Source organism: Hydra vulgaris, chromosome 14, assembly GCF_038396675.1.
Source record: "Hydra vulgaris chromosome 14, alternate assembly HydraT2T_AEP".
Classification (NCBI taxonomy): domain Eukaryota; kingdom Metazoa; phylum Cnidaria; class Hydrozoa; order Anthoathecata; family Hydridae; genus Hydra; species Hydra vulgaris.
This window is the reverse complement of record NC_088933.1, coordinates 39,496,452-39,520,946: the sequence shown is the minus strand read 5'-3', so window position 1 is coordinate 39,520,946 and position 24,495 is coordinate 39,496,452. Positions and strand designations below refer to the sequence as shown.

The 24,495-nt window shown below is 27.4% G+C and overlaps 1 protein-coding gene across 1 annotated transcript in view; it reads right to left on the bottom strand.

Annotated features, from left to right (window-relative positions):
• LOC136090440 (sorting nexin-5-like) overlaps window positions 1-22,828 on the bottom strand; it is a 70,840-nt gene extending 48,012 nt beyond the window's left edge. The window contains exons 1-2 of the mRNA XM_065817095.1: window positions 22,708-22,828; window positions 17,108-17,221 (exon numbers count right to left, since the gene is read on the bottom strand). Coding sequence (XP_065673167.1) covers window positions 17,108-17,221; window positions 22,708-22,785 — 192 coding nt within the window. The 5' untranslated portion in view covers window positions 22,786-22,828. The remainder of the gene's footprint in view (window positions 1-17,107; window positions 17,222-22,707) is intronic.
• Between the last annotated feature and the right edge of the window lie 1,667 nt (window positions 22,829-24,495).

Genomic DNA, 24,495 nt, shown 5'->3' with positions numbered 1-24,495 from the left:
TTGCCTACGTGTTCAAGAGTTTAGCGCTATGCAAAAACTTTTATCTTTTAGAATATTTAAATTCTCTTTTGATGATGTCGTTAGCGTGACGTTTATTAAGATGAAATAAATTCGTAAGTAAAAGCATTTAACCTCAATTGTAAACTAATAGATTTTTTGGTAAAGAAACAGTTTGTTTAATAATTTTTTTTATTGTTGTTAAAAATTAGTTTAAAAAAATAAAGTGTTTTATCTTAATAAAAAATAAAAAGTTTTATCTTAAGGAATTAAACATATAAATTCCTTTGAAATATAAAAATTATTTTTTGTAATATTAATTAAAAAAATGCACGATTTATTTTAATGTAAATATTTTATTCATAAAATTTTGTTTATTGTTAATTCAATAACGTAAGGTTTTAATGACGTTCGTTTAATTTATGAAAATAAATTATGATCACGAATATGTTATCAGTAAACTGATAAATAATAAAAAAAAACTCTTTATTGTTTAAAAACATTATTAAAAAGAGTTCACAAAATAAACAAGAAAAAATTATATTACCAGTTAGTAAAATAATCAAAAACCAACTGTAAAATTATAAGAAAATGAACAAATATTTTACATTTTATGAAAAAAAAAAAAAATTTTAAATAATGCTCGAAGAAAAGAACCGAAGGCTATACAAAATAAAAAACTTAAATAAAATATGCTAAAAAAAATTTCCTTATAAAAAAAGAAAATTGCTGACAAAAAAATCATATACCTAAATATTTACTGTTTTTGTTTTCTTATTTTTAGAGTGTATCTTATTTTCCACTACCAAAATTGATACAAGTTGGAGAAAAAAGTAGATAAGAATATAACGAAAATAAAAATATATTTTGATATACAATTTTTTCGAAACTTTTTTCAGTCAGTATGTAAAGGAAATACTTTATAAATTGTGCTAGACACACGGACAGTTTTTAAATTTGTTTTTCAAATGTCTTTGCTAAACTTTACTGTTTTTATCAATGAACAGGAAAGCAAAAAACTAATTGCTATTTATTTGTGAAAAAAAAAAAATTTTAAACAAGATTTTCATGTAAAAAAAGAAAACGTTGCTGCAAAATTTTGTGGGCTAGTGCATTGTTAATTTACTGAACTTTCTTGACAAAATTTTTAGAAACCTATTTAAAACTTTTTTTTAAGTTTTTAAATATATTTTTTTAAACAGAACAATCGTTATCTTCATTATCTCTATTAATTTGTATTAACATTGGAAATTGGGCAATATAAAAGAAACAATTTCATACATGAATCAGATGCGGTAAATACATTTATTAAAGAAACTATGTTATTCTTTTATTTAACTTATTCAGTAATTACCAAAATTTATTAATCAAATAATATTTTTTACAAATAAATATTTATTTTCTAATTTTCTTATTATATAAGTATTGAGAAAAAACGTCAAATATAGCAAAAACTTTTTTAAAAGCGGAAAGACGTAAAAACAAATAAATGAATAAACATAATAAACGAATAAACATAATAAACAAATAAATGTAAGAAAAAAATTTTAAAAAATTTCTTATAGTTCTAGCATACATAGCAAAATAGTTTTTAAATTATATGGACTGATAAAAATCATGAATAAATTACATATCAAAACTTTCAATTGTAAAATCGTTATAAAAGATGTTTTTTTGAACAATGACTCTAAAAAAAAGAACAAAAAAGTTGCATAAAAATTTTATAAAATTTTTATTTTTTAGCATACTTTTTAAATCAATTTCTAGTTTATTTAATTAAACTTCATATTTCGTCACAATTTTGTTTCCTTATTTAAGAATTGTTTTTTTTTTCTTAGTTTAAATATGCAAACTGCTGTAGTCAGTTAGTCTAAAAAAATTACTTTAAACGTGGACGAACAAGGCGTGCGATCGCACGTGCTTCCTGAAACAGCCTGTTAAACCTATGATAAAAATAAACAAGTTTTTGCAATACATTAACACAAACAAAAGTTTATTCTTTTTTTTCATCGAAAAATCCACTCTTTGCTTTCCTTACTGCACAAACAAGTTTTGACATACGTTTGATTAAATTATCCAAATAAATTGGAGAAATATTATTCCACACTCGTTGCAAAATTGACCAAAAATGAGTTGTTGATGTAGGACACTCTTTTCTTACATCACGATCCAGTTGTTCCCATAGTAACTCTATTGGGTTGAGATCAGGGGATTGTGGGGGCCATGTCATAATTTTGAGTTCTCCGCAAGCTTCTTTTTTTTGAAAATAGTTTGTACAGAATATAGCTGTGTGTTTTGGATCATGATCCCATTGCATGGTGAATCCATGGCCAATTAGACCTTTCTACATAATATCTTATGATATCTGTTCTTATCTAGAATTCAATTTATTTTCACAAGATTACCAACCTGATTAAAAGCAAAACAGCCCCACACCATTACTGAACCTCCACCATGTTTGACTGTAGGCTGTATACACTGTGGATGAAATTTTTCAGAAGCTGTTCGTCGCACATAGATCCGTCGCTTTGTTCCAAAAACAAGAAATTTGGATTCGTCCATCCACAATACATTTTGCCAATTTGAATGTGCTAGAGCCTATTGAAACCTCTTTTACAGTAGATTTTGATTTTTAATAGATCATAACTTTTTAAATAAAATAGATGATCACCTGAAATTTTACGGCAATAGTTTTTCACCCAATTTATCTATTTTTGCAGGTGTTTTGACTGATTTTAAACAATATTTGAGTTCTTGTACTTCAAAGTTGCTAAATAATGCAATATTAGAAAAATCTTTGGAAACTTTAATGTGCTACAATATTTTGTTACTTTAGTGTACTTAGAGTAACTACTTGTTGAAAAAATTAAAATTATGTGCTAAAAGTTATTTTAGCACTTGCAGCAGCCTGTTAAAATTTCACTTTATAAAAAAGATATGGTAAATTACATTCACTTTGTAAGCATAGAAAGTAGTGTAGGCAGTTAAAATAAATTATAAAACTCTTTACTGGCAAGGTTCTATATATAGACAATCACCAAAAAAAAAATTTGACATGATTGTAGCCCTATCACTTAGGTGTATATTTTTAATTTTTCTTCGAATAAATATAATCAGTTTTCCCTAAAATAACATTATCAATGTTTTAACTTAATTTATTTGATATGATTTTATAATATCGTTGCATGAGAATTATAGGAGTTCTATCTGCATTTTTTTATGTTGTGAGAACTTAACTTTCGATATTTAATTTTAAAATGTTTTAATGCTATTATTCTTTATAGTTATAAAATACAAGTCTTTTATGTTATTATGGTTTCATTATTAAAATTATATTATTATTCATAATATTTTTAAAGTTTTTTGTTTTTATTATTAATTATTAAAACTTTAATTGTTAGATTCTTTTAACATAAAAAAATGCAGATAGAACCCTATAATTCTCATGCGACGATATGAGTTTAGTTTTATGCATATAATATAATTATAATGATATAATTTACACACAGTTATAATTTCAGTGTAAAATACTTCAATTGCTTCAAGAGTTTGCATTAAAATCTAAATCTGCACAATATTTTATGGATTTTATTATTTTAGTTTTTAATATTGCAAGAACCAAAAATTAAAAAGTTTTGTGTATGCAGAAATAGTTATATATAGAAATAGTTTATTGGTTGCATTTTAGACAGTTTTAATCACATTAGTACTTGAGATTTCATTTTTACTGATCTTATTACTCGAAAAATATAAATGTTTTTTTTTTAGTTTATTATGTTACATGTTTAACCCTCAATTTTAATATATTTATATTAGTAAAAAATGTCAGAGAAATGTTGTGTGGCAAGAGTTTTAAATGAAGATTGTGATAAAATTTCATATTGTAGAATAGTAGGAAGAATAATAAGATACTGATATTGAAGTTTTAATTCAAAGGATAGGATACACTTTCAAACCAAATGAGGATGTATGTTTTCACCATGAAAAAGCCTATATTTCTAGATTTGAAGCACTTGAAAAATACTGTTGTGATCCATTTAAAGTCCACAAGAAAAAAAATTATCAAGGGATTGTATTAAGTCAACATATCAATAGAAAATCAACTTAAATCAAACCTGGTCAAAAAGTTTGTGCTAACTGTATGAATAAATTCAAACTTGAAAAAATTACAGAAGTAAATCTGCTGAAGAAGATTTTAGTTGTTCAGACCTTGATAAGGCAGTTCTTAATAAGAGTGTGTCTTTATTGGAAATATCTCCACTCAAAAATGTAAGTAGGCACTAATTAGGGTATGGAAAGCAATAGTGATGTGCCATCGGCAAAGGCCGATTAAGGCTAATTATAGAGTTTAATGTATGTATATAAAGGTAATATCTTAATATTAGGTATGCAACTTGCGTATATAAGGTGTGCCTATGCACTTGTTTAGTTTGGCTTAATAGTGAATACCGATGCATTGGCCAATGCCGATTAATCAACCGATGCCATCAGCCGATTAATCGGCCAATGGTTTAGCCGATTAATCGGTTGCTGGTTACCAATAGCATAGGCTAGTAGGTCGAATCACTTCTGATGAATAGGAACTTGTTAAATATGTAATTTAAATCCTTAATATTATTATAATACCCTTAAACAAATACATTAAACCTATTAGCCACAATCGGCATTAGCCGATGGCACATCACTAGAAAGCAAAAAGCTAAAAAAAATTGCAACAAGTATGACAAACCTAGTAGCGCAAACATTAGATATAGACCCAAAAGATATAGTGTCGGAAAAAGAACGAAAATGTATAAAATGTAATTATTTAGACAAACTGTTAGATGCAATAAAAAATAAAATAAAAATAAGTTTGAAGGAAGAAAAAGTTTAACTACTAACACTAACTCCTGATAGTTGGTCAATTGGAAAAACTTGCAAAACATTTTCAATTTCAGAACATCTTGTTAAGAAAGCTCGAAAGTTGAATGAAAATAGAATACTTGCTAGACCTAAGGTTTAGCAAGTATTCTATTTTCATTTTTCAACTTATTTTTAAAAATTAAAAAAGACGTGTTTGTTTCTGTGTGTATAAATAATGTAAAAGTTCATAAACAAAAATGTTTAATATTAGTTTGATTAAAGGAACATTATCTTGAGTTAAAGAAGTTATACCCTACACATAAAGTTGGATTCAGCAAGTTCTGTGAACTAAGGACGAAGTGGTGCATCACAGTTGACAGAAGTGGAAGTCACTCAGTTTGCGTATATTCTAATCATCAAAATGCTAAGTTGATTTTCACTGTTTTTATTAAGGGCCATTTAATATATTACAAAAATTTGATGAAAGTATGTGTTTGTAATATAGATAGTCGAAGGTGCATCTATGTTGCATCTATGGTGCATCTATGGTGCATCTATGTTCCAACTGCCCTGGTAAAGTAAATTTGAAGACTTACTTGGAAAATGTGTTTGAAATATATGATTTTGATTTTGATAATGATTTGACAATCAGATCACATAAAAACAATGGGTGTCAACTGACCAAACTGCTTTTTCACAGTCAAGCATTATTGTTCACAAACAAGCATTATTGAGTTTATTGAAACTCTAAGTGAAACTTTGTATGACCTTTGTCAACACTACTCTATCAAAGAAGCACAATCCTCCTACTTATCAGAGGCAAAAAGAACATTGGATCAACACACTTGTCTTATTCTTATGGATTTTGCAGAGAACTATAGTTTTCTTGTGCAAGATGCTGCTTAAGGGTTTTACTGGCAAGCCGATCAAGCTACCTTACATCCATTTGTTATTTAGTACAAAGATGAAAAAAATCAACTCAAATGTGAATGCTATTGTACAATTTCGGACCATCTTTTAGGCTGGCATCTATTAGGCTGGCGCAGGATGTTGAATGCTGAATCTTCTTGACTCTATGCATGGTTTTTGCTTGTGTCTCTGTTTTTATGACTAGGCAACTCATTCTATTATCTCCTAATGAGGGTACAGCTCTAAAACTCAGCTTTATGGTTCTGAGGCCGGCTGGCAGTCAAGTTTCCCAAACTCTGTGGTAGATCTCAGAGAGGCTGATTCCATCAACAGTTAAAAAATATCAAAGTATAAACAGTGCCATGTTGCGCATGGATGTCCCTGTTTGTACGTTTTGGTGTGCATTACATAAGGCCATATTTGGAGCCCTTTGTTACAGCTTAGGGTTCATTAATAGTAATGAGGCAATTGCTTGGGCTATTAAACAGTTTACTGAGTACTATCTATGCTTTAAATCAAGTTCTTTAACAAATTTAAAAATGAATAAAGTACCAAAAACTATAAAACACAAAAAACCATCATCATCACCAATTTCTCTAAACCTATCATTTACTAATATTTGTGGTTGTCGAAGTAACTTTTCTTCTGTTGAGTCTTATCTTTTGCAAAGTTCACCAGACCTACTTGCTCTTTGTGAGACTAATTTGAGTTCAAATGTCTTATCTTGTGATCTTAGTGTTGATGGTTATCTTCCTTTAATTTGTAAAGATTCCAATAGTCACATGCTTGGCCCGGACATTTACATTTGTAAGAATTCACCCATTTGTCGTGAAACTAGGTTTGAATCCACAGACTATTCTTTTACGTGCTTTCGTTTAGCACCACTTTGCTCTATCGCCTTTCTCTTTGTTCTATATCGTTCTCCTTCAGCTCAAGACTTCACTCTCTTTGATGTTATTTCTGATCAAATTGACCAATCCCTCTCTCTTTATCCATCAGCCAATACCATTGTTGTTGGTGACTTTAATGCTCATCACACTGAATGGCTTGGCTCTAGTGTCAGTGACACTGCAGACATTAAAGCCCACAACTTTTGCCTTGCTCAATCCCTAACTCAAGTAGTCAACTTTCCAACTTGCTTTACAGACAACCCAAATCATTTATCTTTTCTACTCGACTTATGTCTTGTTTCTGATCCTAGTCAGTGCTCAGTTTCTCCACATTCACCCTTAGGTGCTTCTGATAACGGTTTGATCTTTCTAAAATTATTATCTCATTCTTCTTCATCATCTGAATAACCCTATCATCGTACCTCTACAACTACCTTAAAGCTGACTGGGACTCTTTCCATGATTTTCTTCGCGATAGCCCTTGGGTAGAAATCTTTTGTCTTTGTCCTGTTGACAAATGTGCTTCTTACATAACTTCGTGGATTCAGGCCGGCATTGAACCTTTTATTCCCAATCAACAATTCCAGGTCAAGCCTTACTCTTCCCCATGATTTTCCTCACATTGTGCTGCTGCAATTGCTAATCAAAACATATCTATCAACTTTCATATCTATCAGCAAAACAATTCTCCAGAAAACAGACGCCTGTTTATTACTGCTAGAAACCATGGTAAAAAGGTTTTGTCTAACGCCAAAGCGCACTATTCTCAGGTCATGAAATCTTGTATTTGATCACAAAAATTAGGCTCTCATGACTCCTGGAGAATCTTTAATAGTATCAATAATAAGGGCAAATCTGTAATTCCACCTCTCTTGTATGGTTCAGACTTTGTTTTGACATTTGTATCACTCCAGCTTCTGTATCTAAAGTAATTTCCTGCTTAGACTCTTCTACATCTTGTGGCCCGGACAACATACCTGTTGTAGTCTTGCAGAAGTGTTCTCTGGAGCTGTCGTCTATACTTTCAAAACTATTCAACAAGTGCTTATCGGAGTCTTGTTTTCTAGCCTGCTGAAAAGTGGCATCTGTTATCCTTATTTTCAAAAATTTTGTAGAGCATTCTGATTTGTCTAAATACTGTCCCATTAGTCTTCTTCCTATCATAAGCAAGGTTTTTGAATCTTTAATTAACAAACACTTAATCTCTCATCTTGAATCTAATAACTTACTTTCTGATCATCAATATGGACTTCGATCTTCTCATTCTACAGCTGATTTGTTAACAGTAATAACCGATAGATTTTATCGTGCATTAGATTAATATGGAGACATTAAGGCCATTGCTCTTGATATTTCTAAAGCTTTTGATAAAGGTTGGCATGCTGGTCTTCTCCATAAGCTTTCTTCTTATGGTGTATCTGGTAACATCTTTAAGATTATTGAACCCTTCCTTTCCAATCGTAGTATAAAAGTTGTCCTCAATGCACAGCACTCCTCTTCTTATTCTGGATCTTCAGGGGTTCATCAAAGTTCAATCCCTAGCCCTATACTCTATTTAATTTATATTAAATATCTTCCAGATATTCTGATATCTAAGGTGGCATTTTTCGCTGATAATACTTCCATTTATTCTTGTCATGATAAGAAACCAACACTTTCTGATTGCTTGCAGGGGGCATTTGAGCTTGAAAAGGATCTCACTTCTGCCACAGCATGGGGCTCACAGTGGCTGGTGAACTTTAACTCAGATAAAACTCAATTTTTTTTCAGCCAATCGTTATCGCAATAATTTAGAACTTCCTATATTTATGAACGGTAATGTACTCGATGAGTCATCTACCCTTCATCTTCTAGGATTAACTCTTACTTCTGATCTTTCTTGGAAACCATATATCAAATCCGTTGCAAAATTAGCATGTGCTAAGGTTGCATCTCTTTATTGAGCCTGACACTTTCTTACTCCGGATTCAATTCTCCATCTCTATAAACCAGATTCTCACAACAAATGAACTGTTTACACGGGCTGAAAAAAACATTTATAGTATAAAAATATATAACATATATAATAAGTCTCATTTTTGCATAAGATGTCATAACATTTACGTTCAGCGGTTGTAAAGTAGCTTTAGTTATAATTTACATTATTACTATTATTATATTGCATTAAATCAAACGGCTGTATTAAAATAAAGCGAAAGAAAAAAATGTGTCTAAATAATAGAATCTTTTATGATCTAATACTTTTTTTGATTGCTAATAGAAAAAGTATTAGATCGTAATCGTAAATATTTTGATCGTTTTGTAATCATTTCACTAGTTTAATGCTTAGAATTTTTCAGGATTTTTACTAACAAAAAATTATTTTTACTAAGCAAAAAATCATACGCCATTACAAGTTATTATTTAATATTTTAATTTTAAGGGGTTACAATGCGCTAAAATAAAATTAAAAGTTGTCACAATTTTCTTCCTCGTTTTCACTTTCTTCCAAATCCGATATTGTAACTGTCGCTAGATCAATGTCTGTTTTTCCTGACTTCTATTTCTTTTTTCCGGATAATGATGAAAACTTGCTGACAATCGTCTAACTTTATCATTATACCATTCATCCATAGCAGTATCAGGTTCAAATTTGTCAATCTCAGGACCTTCTTCACTTATCCGAAGTAGAAATTCTAAGAGATCTCGTCTAAGACAACTTCTCCAGTCATTTTTTACGCGATTTATACATGAAAACATTCGCTCTACTTTCACATTTGTAAAAGGACAAATTAAAAATAGTTCAAAAATATCAAGAATATTTCGGCATTCTTTGACCAAATTTGATTTGGAAAAAACAATTTCCCAAATTTTCAAATAATACTCATTTTGATTGTTACTTATGATGGGAGACATGTATGCTTTTAAAATGATCCACTCATGAAGTATATTATTCAAATCACATCCTACACCAATTAAAAATTCAGAAAAATGTTCAACAACTTCACCGATAGCTTTATCGCCAAAAGTTCCATCATTCACATTTAATGGCCAGTTATAAAAGTCAAGTAAAGCTACCAAATGTATAAACAATGGTGGTTTTTGGAGAGATTGAAAACGACCTTCCATACATATGGCAATATTTGCAATAATTAGCTTGCACTCTTGATTCGAATAGGTATTTAATCATTTGTTTTTATAAATTTTTCCTTCCTTAAACAATCGGTCTTTTTCCTGCATTTGAACATTTTTGCTAATTGATTTTCTAAATCTTTTATTTTTCTTTCTTTTACTTTATGCTCCGCTTTAAAAAAAAAATTATCATTACAGAAGTCACTGCAGTTTTATACTGTATAAGAACACTAAGTATTCGCGAATAGAGTATCAATCTTCTAAAATAAAAAAAGAATAATCACGAAAAAAAGAACGATTGCAAAAAAAAAAATTTTAAGAAAAAACTAATCGCGAAGGTGCGAAAAGTAATCGCGATTCGCGATCGCGATACGCTTAATTCGAGCCCTGAATATTAACTTGGCAAAAAAAGATCCTCTAAACTTTCATCTTGGTAAATACATTGCATGTTTTTACAATGATGAAGGGTACAAAGATGTTAATGCTTGTGCTTGAGATTTGTAATGAAAACCAAGATGTTAATGTAAAATTCATGCATAAAAACAAATTAAATTTAAAATGGACTAATGATGCACAATCAATTCAGTGTTGGGTTTGATTTGACAAAGTAATATATCAAATAAGTATTCCATCCATTAAGGGTAGAAATGCTTGTGACTACAAAATTTCCAATTATGATTATGACAGTATTATGAGTTATGTAATTCAAAGATAAAGAAATTAGTGTACTTGTGTTTCATGTGTATATACACTTCTTCTTTCAGCATTTTTGTTTTTTATTTTTATTTTTTTGAAACATAATATAACTTTCGCTATGAGGTATCCTTTTAAACTAAAAAAGCATTGCACTTATAATGCTAAAATTAAGTCATAAGGTAGAGTATAGGTCTTTAAATCTATTTTTGTGATTGTCTATACATAGAACCTTGCCAGGAAAAAGTTTTATAATTTATTTTAACTGTTTACGCTATTTTCTATGCCTGCAAAGTTTATATAACTAATTATATTTTTCAAAAAAAATGATATTTTAATAGGCAGCTGCAAGTGTTAAACTAACTTTAAACAAATAATTTTAATTTTTTCCACAAGTGGTTGCTCTAAGTACACAAAAGTAGAAAAAAATTGATACTGTTTGTCTAAAGATATTAAACTGTAGCACATAAAAGTTTTCAAAATTTTTCCTACTATTGCGTTTTATATCAACTTTAGGGTACAATAACTCATTAATTCCTCAAACCCAATCAAAAACACCTACAAAATTGGATTATTTGGGTTAAAAACTATTAAAATACAAAATTTCAGGTGATCACCTTTTTTCATTTACAAAGTTATGCTCTGTCAAAAATCAAATAAAGCTCCAGGTACTTAAAGGGATCCCTAAGTGCTGAGACAAGTAGTGTTCATATTATAGATAAACTTTAAAAAATAAGTTAAAAGTTAATTAAACTTTACAAAACAAATTATTGAATGAGATATTAACAAAAGCATTTGTTGTTTTGCCATTATACTTCCGGTTGAGAGCCTAATTTTAGGTTCTCAAATCTTCTTAGTTTTTTCCATTAAAAAAACATCTGGTTTCAATAACTATGTTTTTGCTTATCGCAAAGTTTTTTAAACTCAGTTCAGTTTTACACAATTTGATTGGGTTTTCCCCTTCATATTTAGTCTGCAGTGGTTATATAAAGCATTCGCTGCAGCATGTTTTCGTTTTTTGTTCAACGTATCGTCAAGTATTTGAGTTAAATAAACTAGCATAATAAAAATAGCAATTTAGGCGAAGCGAACTTTAAAATAGACAAGATGAATATTTTCTTAGAAAATAAGTAATCAATTTTTTTATATACAACATAATATAATCCAACATAACATACAATATAATCGAACATGGTTAAATTTTAAAAGATTTAAAAATCTTTATATTTTTTTAACAAACTAAGGAAACTGTTTTAAAAATGATCTTATATATATTTTTAACTTATGTTGATAATAATTTATATTTTTATTTCAAGAAACCGTTTTTAAAATAAGCTGATATATACTTTTCAGATATACACACATATATATATATATATATATATATATATATATATATATATATATATATATATATATATATATATATATATATATATATATATATATAAAATTGATATCAAAACTTGAATCTCATATTTTTGCTTAACCGCTACAGCGGAAACTTACTTAACCCTGCAAGTTCAACTTGATTTAATTTTTTTAAAAGAAACTTTTTGTATCGACGTCACATATAAGCGCATTGTTCAGACTTTAAAAATAAAAATAGTCAAAGAGCCGGAACTTTCCTTTGCCAGAAACAAAGCGGTATTATAAATCTAAAAGTTTTTTTGTTAATAAATTATTTAATAATTTGTTTTGGAAGGTTTTTTATCTTAACTTATTTTAACTAAACTATTTTAAATTAACTTTTAACTTATTTTATAATGTTTATCTATGATATGAACACAACTTGTCTCGGCACTAGGGGATCCTTTTAAACTTTCCTAATTTTGGTCAATATTAAGTCAATCATAACTTTTGAACGGTTTGACCAATTTCATCAAGCAGAAGTTTTGAGGTTGGTATTATTACCATAAATACTGTGAGTGGTTAAAATTCAAAGCAAATTTGAGGTGGTACCCTGGGAACCATTAGGTGATTTGATATGGAATGATCCTGTTGTCATATTTAAGCAGGTTCTTTTAGGGTAAATCCATATGAAATCATCCAAAAAAAAATATTTATAACACCCTTACCTCTCAGAATTTGTTCATTTTTACCTCACTTGCAGACCATATTAAAAAAATAATAACTGCGAAAATTTTAGTTAAAAATACAGATGGGTTGCAGAGATATCGTCAGTTGAAATAATGCTGACTCATCATTTTAGTGATTATCTGAAGCAACTACAAAGCAACTTTGATATATAGTATCTTCATAATCTATTGGGGTAACAAATTTCCCAAAATTTGTTACCCCAATAGATTTTTACTCGAGGAATCCAAAAATAGCAACCTCAAGACTTGATTGTCTCAGGAAATGCCTCGTTTATCAAATTTTGTTCAAAATTATTGACTTGTAAATTAATGAATTTTGAAGGTAAAATGAAGAATATGGCCTAAAATCCAGAGTAAAAAGTTTAATTGTATATCATTATTTCATCTTAGGTTTAATGAAAAAAAATTAGATTCATCGATTGACTCACTAATACTTTATCAAAATTTGCATTTAAAAATGGTATCTATTTAGAAAAATTTAAGTTTTGTAACAAAAGCAATTGAAATATTTTTTAAAACATTTATTTGAATAAAACACCAAATACTGTTATTTAGTGACTACTTTATGACATTTATATTCATATGCCAAGGAAGGGCCAAGGGGACTCTGACTAATTTTGCCCCACCCCCTAAACCCCCCTGGATTTTTTTTTTTTTTTTTACATTAAATGAATTAATAACAGTAAATGATTAAAATAAAAATTATTAACATATATTTTTATTAGTTTAAGTTTGAGAAACATTTTATTTTCATTATTTCAAATGGGTGAATGCTCATATCAAATTCTATCATATCAAATCCTATTCTATCAAATCCTATTATATCAAAAACAAGCATAAGTTTTGTTCTGTTCTTTTTAAAGGTTTTACTTGTTTGTATTTTCTTAAAGAATGTAATTTTATTGTTTTTATATTTTTTTGGCAGGTAATTGTATAAATAATAAACATATTCAATATGGAGAAATTTGACATTGGAAGAAGTCTTAACATTCATTGCCACAAAACTGGATTTTCTAGAAAACAAGGTTTTGTTCAATTCAAAGATCTTCCTAGTGAAAAACAAGAAGAAATAATATGGCGAGCAAATTTTAGGGAAAAATATTGTTCAATAAGAATTATATGTTGTTATCATGAGTAGTTCTATAGGAATATTTTGAGAGAAGAAAGCAATTCTATGGAAAATATTTTGAGAGAAAAATTACAAAGTGTTGCAATCCTTTTGGAACACACAAGAAAAGTAAAAAAATTGCTATAAAAGGTAATCTAACATTAATTACAACAGAATTGATATGAAAATTAAAAGAAATAGAACTTATTATTTATAACAATTTTTTCATTTTTAGTTATTTAAACAACTTAAAACTAAATTTGTTTCTTAGGTAATATAAAGATTTCCCTAGACATGGCAAACTCTTTGCAAGAAAATAATGTTAATGTAACCCCAGGTTGGAAATTCTGCAGTAAATGTTACAAAAAAGCAGTAGAAACTGATGAAGATTTAAATTCACAAGAAGAATGGGAATCAAAAAGTGAGAAAAAAATTAAGCTAATTACTACTATAGAATTGCTTGGAATTTCACCAGTCAAACTAAAAAGTCTTCCAAAACACAGCAAATTGCCTGCAGCAAAACAAAAGTTTGAGAACACTATTGAAAGAGTTGCAAAAATGCTCTCATTAGCATATAATATTAAAGAAACTTCTTTAACAACAGAAATAAAAAGCCCAATTTCAAACTACAACATTAACAATGACTATGATTAAAATATTTTAATGTATGAAATAAATAAAAAAATTTCAGAGACTGACTCTTATCGCCATAAAGTGCAAATGTTAACACTCGCACTAAAATCATGTACAAAGATATCAAGCTACTTTAAAGTTTCTGAGTATCTTGTTTGAATTGCAAGAAAAGTTAAAAATGAGCATGGAATTCTATCATTGCCCGAAAAAAAAAATGGAAACCCACTTTCACCAGAAACAGTTAATTTAGTGATTAACTTTTATCAAAGTGATGAATTTTTAAGAATGATGTCAGGAAAAAAAGATTTCATAAGTGTTAAGAAAAACCAACATGTTCAAAAAAGATTATTGCTACTCAATCTTAATGAATTACATGTTGCGTTTAAAAAAAACTACCCTAACATCAAAGCCAGTTTGTCAAAGTTTTGTACGCTTAAATCTAAATGGTGCATTACAACTAATGCGTCAGGTACTCACAATGTATATGTATATATACATCACCAAAATACAAAATTTCTCATAGATGCCATTAGGTGGAATAAAAGTTATGATATGAAATCTTTATAACATTGATTGTTTGCTCCCTTGAAAATGCAGAATGTATGTTGCATCGATGTAACCAATGCCCTGGTATTGAAGTGTTAAAAAGTTTTTTAGTGCAGGAGTTTATGGACCATGAGCATGAAGAAGATGTAGTATTTAAGCAATGGCAGAGTACCAATCGTACAACACTACTTTCACAGTCATTGCCACTACATGAATTTAATGATTTATTATGTGACAGCACTGACAACCTTACCACTCATTCGTATATTACAAAAACACAAAGTAGATACTTGAAAAACTGTAAAGAAAATCTTAACCAAAACGAATGCTTAATTTTAGGAGATTTTGCTGAAAACTATCAATATGTTGTTCAGGATGAGGTTCAAAGTTATCACTGGAGCAAAAGTCAATGTTCACTCTTTACAATTGCACTTTATTTTATAGAGGAAAAACTTCTCAAACATTAATCTTTTTGTTACCTTTCAGAAGATGTTGATCATGACACAGGATTTATTTACAAGACTCAGGAAGATATAACTAGATATATCAAAGAAAATTTACCTGATGTATCAAGTGTGAAATACTTTTCCAATGGTTGTGCAGCACAATTTAAAAATTTTAAAAACTTTATCAATCTTTATCATCACGGTAAAGACTTTGATTTAAGTGCTGAATGGGTATTTTTTGCTACCAGTTATGGTAAATCCCCCTGTGATGGTATTGGTGGGACTGTTAAAAGAGTAGTATGTCAAGAAAGTCTAAAACAAATAACTACTGGGCAGATTTTAGATGTCAATTTAATGTACACCTTTTGTAAAGCCAAGATAAATGGAATTTGTTTCAAATTATTTTCAAAAGATGAAATCGACCAAACAAGAGTTCAATTAGAAAAAAGATATTTAGGTGGAAGAACAGTTCCTGGGACAAGGATGTATCATCACTTTATTCCAATTGCCTCAAACACTATAAGTTATAAAAAAACAAGTATTGATAAACACACTGAAACATTTGATATCATTTGAACAAGCAAACATAATGGGAGATTTCATTAAACATAAAAAAAAAGAGATTATATTGCATGTTTTTATGACAGATTTTGGTGGGTAGGAATTGCTGAAGATGTGACGTTGATATAAAAGTCAGATTCATGCATCCACATGGAACAAGTAAAAACTTCTTTTGGCCAATGAAAAATGACAAGTGTTGGGTGCTCAATTCTGAAGTTATATGCCTAATTTCTACACCCACAACAATATCAGGTCGTACATACAACATATCTGATTTAGATTTGGAGAATATAAGCAGTTGGTTACAAAAAAAAAGTAACTGCATTTAAAATTATTTTATTGTAGTTGCTTCAGATAATCACTTAAATGATGAGTCAGCACTATTTCAACAGACAATATCTTTTTTAATTAAAATTTTCGCAGTTATTATTTTTTTAATATGGACTGCAAGTGAGGTAAAAATGAACAAATTCTGAAACGTAAGGGTGTCATGGTCTGGATGATTTCATATGGAATGACCCTCTAATGATGCTCTTTTTCTTCTAGACAAGGTCCAAAAATACATTGTAAATGTAGTTGGACCTGCTTTATATGCCAAGCTTGAGCCACTATCCTATTATCATAAGGTTACACCTCTTTTTCTTTTCTACAAATACTATCATGGTCACTGCTCAAAGGAGCTATCATCTCTAGTTCCATTATCCAAAACTTATTCTTATTTGACTCATCATTCAGCAAAGCCACATCTTTTATTGTATGTCTCTACATGCTTTAAAAATTGTATTTGTCTAGTTTTATTCCCTGCACTTTATTTGGTCGGAACTCTCTACCATTTTCATACTTTCCTGACTAATACAATATACAACTTTATGAGTCTTTTGTTAACCTTTTCATTGCTCTTTAACTTATGCTTTGTTTCCAAAAAAATAAAGAGCACCTTAACAATATTTTTTTATAATAATACTTTTTTTATATTTTTTTTATAAAACGATTATTATTTTGAAAATATTTTTGAATTATATTTTTTTCTGTAATCTTGCAAAATCTGAGACCCAACACGACATTTAACCAAACAAAAAAAAAATCAAAAAATGAACGGCAACAAATGCATCAACACTCATTTAACAAAAACAACAGCTTTATAAAAAATTTGCACACAAAAATCCTGAAAATAAAAAACCACTCCAAAAACCTCTTTTGGGAATTTATCACTAATTTATACTTTATAAAGATGTATAAATAAATAAAAAAAGTAACAATTAAATAACTTACAACAACTCCAGCAACATTGTTTTTTGTTGTCAGTAAATGCAACAAATATACAAAGTCCTCATATTGACGAAACACAATTTTTCCGGTGTCAGTTTCTAGAGATTCTTCATTATTCTAAATAATAAGCAAAAATTAAAAGATGAACAAAATTTTTATTCCAAAAAATTATAAAAAGGTCAAAACCAAAATCAAAAAATTATATATAATTATAAAAATATAATAAGAAGGTCAATATCATCAATGAATCATTATGTATTATTAAATAATTTGAACAAAAACAAAAAAAAACTAGACAATTATGGAGTTATCATAGCTATATTGGAAAAATGTACTTACACTTAGTGTAAGTGGGACTTGAATCAAATTTTTAAAGACTCTTTAAAATTAAGTTCAAAAAAACTCACATTATTTGCCTGATTGTGGTTTAAAAATATAAGAAAAAGAATTTAAACTTATTTCAATTTTAAAACTTATCGCAATTTTGAAGTTCTATCTTCTAAGTATCAGTGTAAAAGACTTACAAAAAAAAAATTTAATCTCAACAAAGTTGACACAGGAAAAACAAGTTGATAATCTTAACAGTTGTAGCAACAGAGTTTTACTTAATTTAACGAAAAAAGTTTATTAAAGATTAATAAAAGTATCAAAATGCATTTTTGTATTTTGACAGTGATTTTACTTGTCCCATTTTTTATGACCACAATTTAAAACCAAGGAAATAATTTTATTCAGAAAACTTGATTTGATAGGAACCTAAGAAATTACAAGAATAATTTTTTTAGCAATTTTTTTGCATGTAACTTGAAACATATTAAGACTATTATGGAAGAGCATTATAAAAATATTATTATGATACATTTACAAATCAATCATATTCATTATTATATATATATAAATATATATATATATATATATATATATATATATATATATATATATATATATATATATATATATATATATATATTTATATATATTTATATAATTTGTAATTAAAGCTGAAGATGGTAGTATCAATAATGTAGCGAAAATTTCTTAGAAAAATAAAAGAATTTAATTTATTTAACTCTCATACAAGATGTCGTCATTTAAAAAATATATATATATATATATATATATATACATATATATATATATATATAGCTATTATCATAGTTAGCAATTACCTTTTTTCAAGCATTACGCAGCGCAATTTTTGTATGTTAGTTTTTATATAAAGCAACTTATTATTATATATTGTTATATAAAGCAAATTTTATATAAAGCAACTTTTTATTATGCTTTAATATAAAAGTTGAAGGTTTTTTTTGAATGATAAGATAAAAGAAATAATTAATGTTATAAACCCCACTTAAAAGTTTAAATGATTATGTAAAAAATTTTGTTACAAAAGTTTAAATGACAATTACGTTAGTTATTATCACTATTTAAAAACAAAGTATTTGTGTTAATAAGTTAACTAATTATAATAAATAATTCACGACCAGGAGGTAATCCATTGTTATTAAGGGTGGTAGCCCTCCATGACAATCAAGACTTGACAAGTCAAGTTTTGTTGTGCTAATAAAATGGAAGCATCTAAAGCAAATATCTCAACTGACACGCAGCCAGTGATTAATGACAGCAAATTTGAGCAACTATCAGTGACTGAAGGTTATCAAAAAGCTTCAAAAAATGGTCAGCCGGATGTGCTTTTGCACTTTGTCATTTCAAACATAAGAGATAGAATAATAGGTATGAAAAACACGATATATGACCAAAGAATTGAGATAGAAAACTTGAAAGCAGAAGTTAAAGCTCAAAAAAATACTGCCATAAATGCAACAAACCCATTTGGCAAAATGTTTGCAACTACTCTTATTGGAAACTCATCTGAACTAAAAACAACTTGCAATATAGTAATAAACGCTTGCTGTTGAATGGTCTAGAAATTGGAGCATGTTTTTTAATCTTGATAAGTGGAAGGTTATGCATGTTGGTTGCAAAAAAACTATATCAACACATAATTACAGAATTTAAGGCCAAGTTGGACTTCGTCATCCATTAAAATATACCACAAACAAGTATGATCTTGGTATTTTTGTATTTGATGATTTGAGATTAAGATCAAAAGTAGATGCAGCAACAGTAAAAGCAAACTGGAAATTAGGTGTGCTAAAAAAAGCATTCAGAGTATGTGGTGTATTCCTCTGGCAAATATTATACACTTCATACATTCGATATATATCAAACATAGTCAGCATAGCAAGGCCTGGTGCCTAGCTGCGCCAAACTTTATAACATTTTTGTAAAATTTGATTACTGAAAAACTAATTTACCTCCCAAAGGCTGAGGTGGCCACTACAGTTAAGGAGGCTACTTTTTTGATTTTTGTTTTTTTACTTTATTTTTTTATAATGTGGTTACAACTTTTTATCTAGTGCTTTACCATTTTACCACTACTGCATTAAAACCACTACAACACTATTGCATATTTTAACCCTCGTAATTAGGGTCAGTATTTGGTAAATTAATAAATTAGGTGCCAACCTAACTGCCAACTTAAAAGTGTTTGAGGCGGGCAAAAAATTGCCAATCTCGTTTTTATGTTTTATAGTTAACCCTTTGACAAAAATTTTTTTTGCAGCTCTCTAACAGTTTGAGGTCGGCAATTTATTGCCAAACTCATTTTTCCTAATTCTAAAGGTTGATATATATAGTAATTTGTATATTTAACAATCAACATGTCAAACATACATCATTATTATATTTAAAATTTTACATATACAACATTATCACCATAACATTAACAATATCCAAAGTTTAAAGTTTAAATTTGTATCTTACTTTTTGAAGTTTTCATGATAGTTCATGCAAAAAATATTTTTCTTTCTGCTATTGCAACTTGTAAAATAACTTGATGAATGAGATGATAATTTTAGAAATAATCAAATACAAAATTTTTTCAGGTTCAACAAGAACTTTATTGATTTACTGTTTTAGTACATAAAGGATTGCACCAGAAATTCGTATTTGCATATTTAATTTTATATAAAATTAAATATGCAAATACAAATTCCATATTTAATTTTATATAATATAATATAACTTAAATAAATAATATAAAATTATTTTCTTTATTTTATTTATTTACTTTAAGCTAAAAATATAATAAGAGTTTTTTTGAACTTAAAATTTTTTTTATGACATTTCATATGAAAAATTTGAAGTTGAAGTTGCACCCTAAAAAAACGCTTTTTTAAGATGGCCATGTTAACTTTGATATTGTTTATTAATTAAATCTATATACTAAATCTTTTAAAAATTTAGGCTTTGTTATGAGATTTTGTTGCAAAACGGAAATGCGTAACACAACTAAATGTAACTTTACTCAATATACATATTTATATCATTAAAAGGTAAAATATGTCAGTTACATTTTTAAAGGCATTGCATCATAAATAACTTAATTTAAAACATTACAATAAGTCATTCTTAATACCTTTAAATTAAACAATAGTTGTAAAAAAATTATCAATAAAATTTAATTGCTGCTTGAAAATAAAAATTTTTCTGTTTTTTAAAAAACTTATATTTCCTATTTATTTCTTAAAACATTCATAACACAATATTATCATCTTATGTTTGCTTTCTTACAATTTAGTTTGTTGCTTTTTTTATGAGGGGTCAATTGCCTGTGGATGAATTTCTATTTTTTTTAGTTAAAAAGCAATTTCAAACCTAAAATCTTTTCATAAGTTTGATATATAAAGTTTACCAAAAAAATTCTCTAAAATAATTTTACCTATAGGCTTGATTATGGTTTATCCGGCAATGCAAATATATACAGTCATATGCATTAAGCACTTTTGTATATTAGCACTTTTGCAAAGGGATAAAAAAAATTATTGATTTACAGCTATTAATAAATAAACAAAATAATTGATTAAAAAAAAACATAAAAAAGTAACTTATATTCAAATATAATAAAAAAACATTTCTTTTCTTTAACATAGTTTAGAAATTTTAAAAGTAAAAAAAGTTTAAAAGAATTTTAATTGAATTTAATAAAATAAATCTAAATTTATTAATATTTAATAATAAACTAATTTAAATGTAACAAAATAAATTAAATAACAATTTTTTTTAAATGGAAATTAGAATAAAATCTATTAAACTATCTGGTTTTTTTTATCAAAAAAAGTATATATATATTATAAATAATATTATAAAAAGTATGTACATATTTTAAAATTGCAGCGAAAATGTTTTTTACAACAATTAACTACTACTTAATGTTTTTTGCATTAACTATTTCAAAAGACTGTTTAAATATTCCAATTGAAAAAAGGACTTTTTTTAATTGGAAATTTAACATGTCTTTGGCGTAATGCAACCGGTTAAAGTAGGTAAAATCACCAATATTGTACGTAAAATGCCTCTTAACAAGGTCTGTAAATTGATGCATAAACTTTAAAAAAATAGCCCTATCTCATTTTACCCTACTGGAGAATATACTTGTTTTAAAGTCGTCTTATAGTTTTTAATGATTTTTTATTGTTGATTTTTGTAAGGGATGGTTTCTACCCTTGAAATAGTTTAGCAAGCAGTACTTTAATTATATTCTTCATCTATTTTTTATCGTTTTTTCTAAAAAATTGAATCACATGTTTTTAAAGTAAGAGTGCAAAAAGGATACACAAATTTAAAATTTAAATATGCTTTAACTAAGCATCGTTATTCAAAACTTTAAATGTAAAAACGTAATAGTTTAATGTAAATGCTTTTAAATGTAAAAACATAACATTTCATATAACATAAGTTATATGAAAATTGCAAAAGTTTTTCATTATTTTATTGAAATATATAAATTTTTATTCAAGTATAACATCCGACCAAAAATAAACTGAACTTGTTAAAACCTATTAGTGCTTTTCACACACACACAGACATATAGTATATATATATATATATATATATATATATATATATATATATATATATATATATATATATATATATATATATATATATATATATATATATATATATATATATATATGTATAATATATATATATATATATAATTGTTTTTTTGACAAGATTAATAAAAATAACTACATAATTTTTACTACAAAAAGTTTCATGCATTTTGCAATCATCATATAAAAAATACATTGTTTTTTTTGTTAAAAAACATTTTAACATTCAAAAAACTCTCTCTCTCTCTCTCTCTCCTCTCTCTCGTCTCCCTCTCTCTCTCTCTCGTCTCCCTCTCTCTCTCTCTCTCCCTCTCTCTCTCGTCTCTCTCTCTCTCTCTCTCTCTCTCTCTCTCTCTCTCTCCCTCTCTCTCTCTCTCTCTCTCTCTCTCTCTCTCTCTCTCTCTCTCTCTCTCTCTCTCTCTCTCTCTCTCTCTATATATATATATATATATATATATATATATATATATATATATATATATATATATATATATATATATATACATTATTACGGTGTGAATGATTTTTTTTTTAATTTCTTATTTCCAATTTTTAAAAAAAAGCTTTATTTATAACTGTTGCTTCCTTTTTTAAAGGTAATATTATTTAACTTAGAAAGGTAAATATTACTTAACTTACCAAAAATTTGCTTTGAACAGTAAACTTAACAATATCGCCATCTTTTGTTGCATCTGATACAGTTATTTTATATGACATAATGATTAGATTATATTTGCTTCAGCTAAGAAAAATTACAATATATTTAAAAAATTATTTTATTATTTTTTTACAACTATTATTAACTATTACCAATTATTATTATCAATAATATTAAAATAAAAATATAAAGTATCATATAAATTTAATTTGTTATAAAATGCAAGGAAGAAAAGTATAAGGTTCCTTGTTTTATTTTTTTAAATGTTACTATTTTTTTAGCAATGCATTTTCAGGAAATATTATATACTTAGAATTATATATATATATAATTCATTCATTAAAAACCCTTTTGTATTTATTAATCATATTATCGTATATTATTAGGGAATATGCCTTAACTGATTGATAAATAATCTTGTGGAGATATGCATATTAGGATGTTTTTGAGTTTACTTTTTATTTTTAATTTAGGGTTTTACAACCCTTAAATGTGACAAAAATTAATTTTGTTTTATTATTGTTATTAAATAATAAAATATTATTGATTAATAAATATTTATTTCAGATTACATGTTATCTAGTAGTAAAATAGAATTTCCATCAAAATTTACTTTAGTCTATTTTTTTTAATTAAGACATCTTATCTGACCTGTATGACTTCAAATGTGTGCCTGTAGCAACTATTACAATAAAATATAAAAATATTTTTCCTTAAATATTAACTCCTCATCTTAAAATATATTAAGCATTCAGTGCTATTAACTCCTTATAGTATAAGAAGTTAGCATAAGTAATGCGATCATTAGCATGAGTTACCATGTGATGTTAACAAATATACTTTGTTACAAAGTATACTTTGAAAGTATATTAATATCGTTTTTAAGTTGATGTTTAAGTAAAATGAGTGTATAATCAAAAAAGAAATCTGTGTAGTATGATATAAAAATAATTTTTTAAATTAGTATAATAAATAAGTCAGTTAATTACTACAAATATTAAAAAGGTATTAATTACTTATCAGGGCCGTAGCAACATTTATGTATGTGTGCCCCGCCCCTCAATTCTTCTAATAGTTTTTGCATTGTTTTGTTTTTCTTTTTCTATAGCTAGGCCTCATTTTTACATAAATCTAAAATCGTAAAATATTAGGATTGGGATTTTCAACCTTAAAAATCAGTCCTTTGATGGACTAAAGCCTTTACCTACTCACAGGGCCGTCCTAAAGAGATTTTAAAGGGGGGTAACGTATCTATTTTTTGCCGACTGAGGCCAATAAGTTTAGTATGGGGGAGGGGGGGCTAGACACCCTCTTCGCCCCCCCCCCTCCTTCTTTCCATCTCCATCACCTCGGGAAAAAGTAAAAAGATAGGCATAATAAAAATACACAAAAAATTTATTTTATAAAAAAATAAGCATATTGAATACTTAAGTATTCAATATGCTTATTTTTTTATAAAATAAATTTTAAAGTCACTGATAATCAGTGGTAAGTTATGACAAATGAATGCAATGTTTTCACCATTTGTTGTTAACAAACGATTGCGCTTTTTCCCATAAATTATACCTGTTTTAAAAATAACTAAAAATAGCTAAAATAATTTACATTTATCATAATTAAGTAAAATTATATATACAAAACATGGATTAATTGAAATAGTAGACCGAATAATAAATAATTTTGATAATAATAACTTCACTCTTGGTTTATTTATTGATTTATTAAAAGCTTTTGATACAGTTGATCACCTCTTATTTATCACTTAAGAG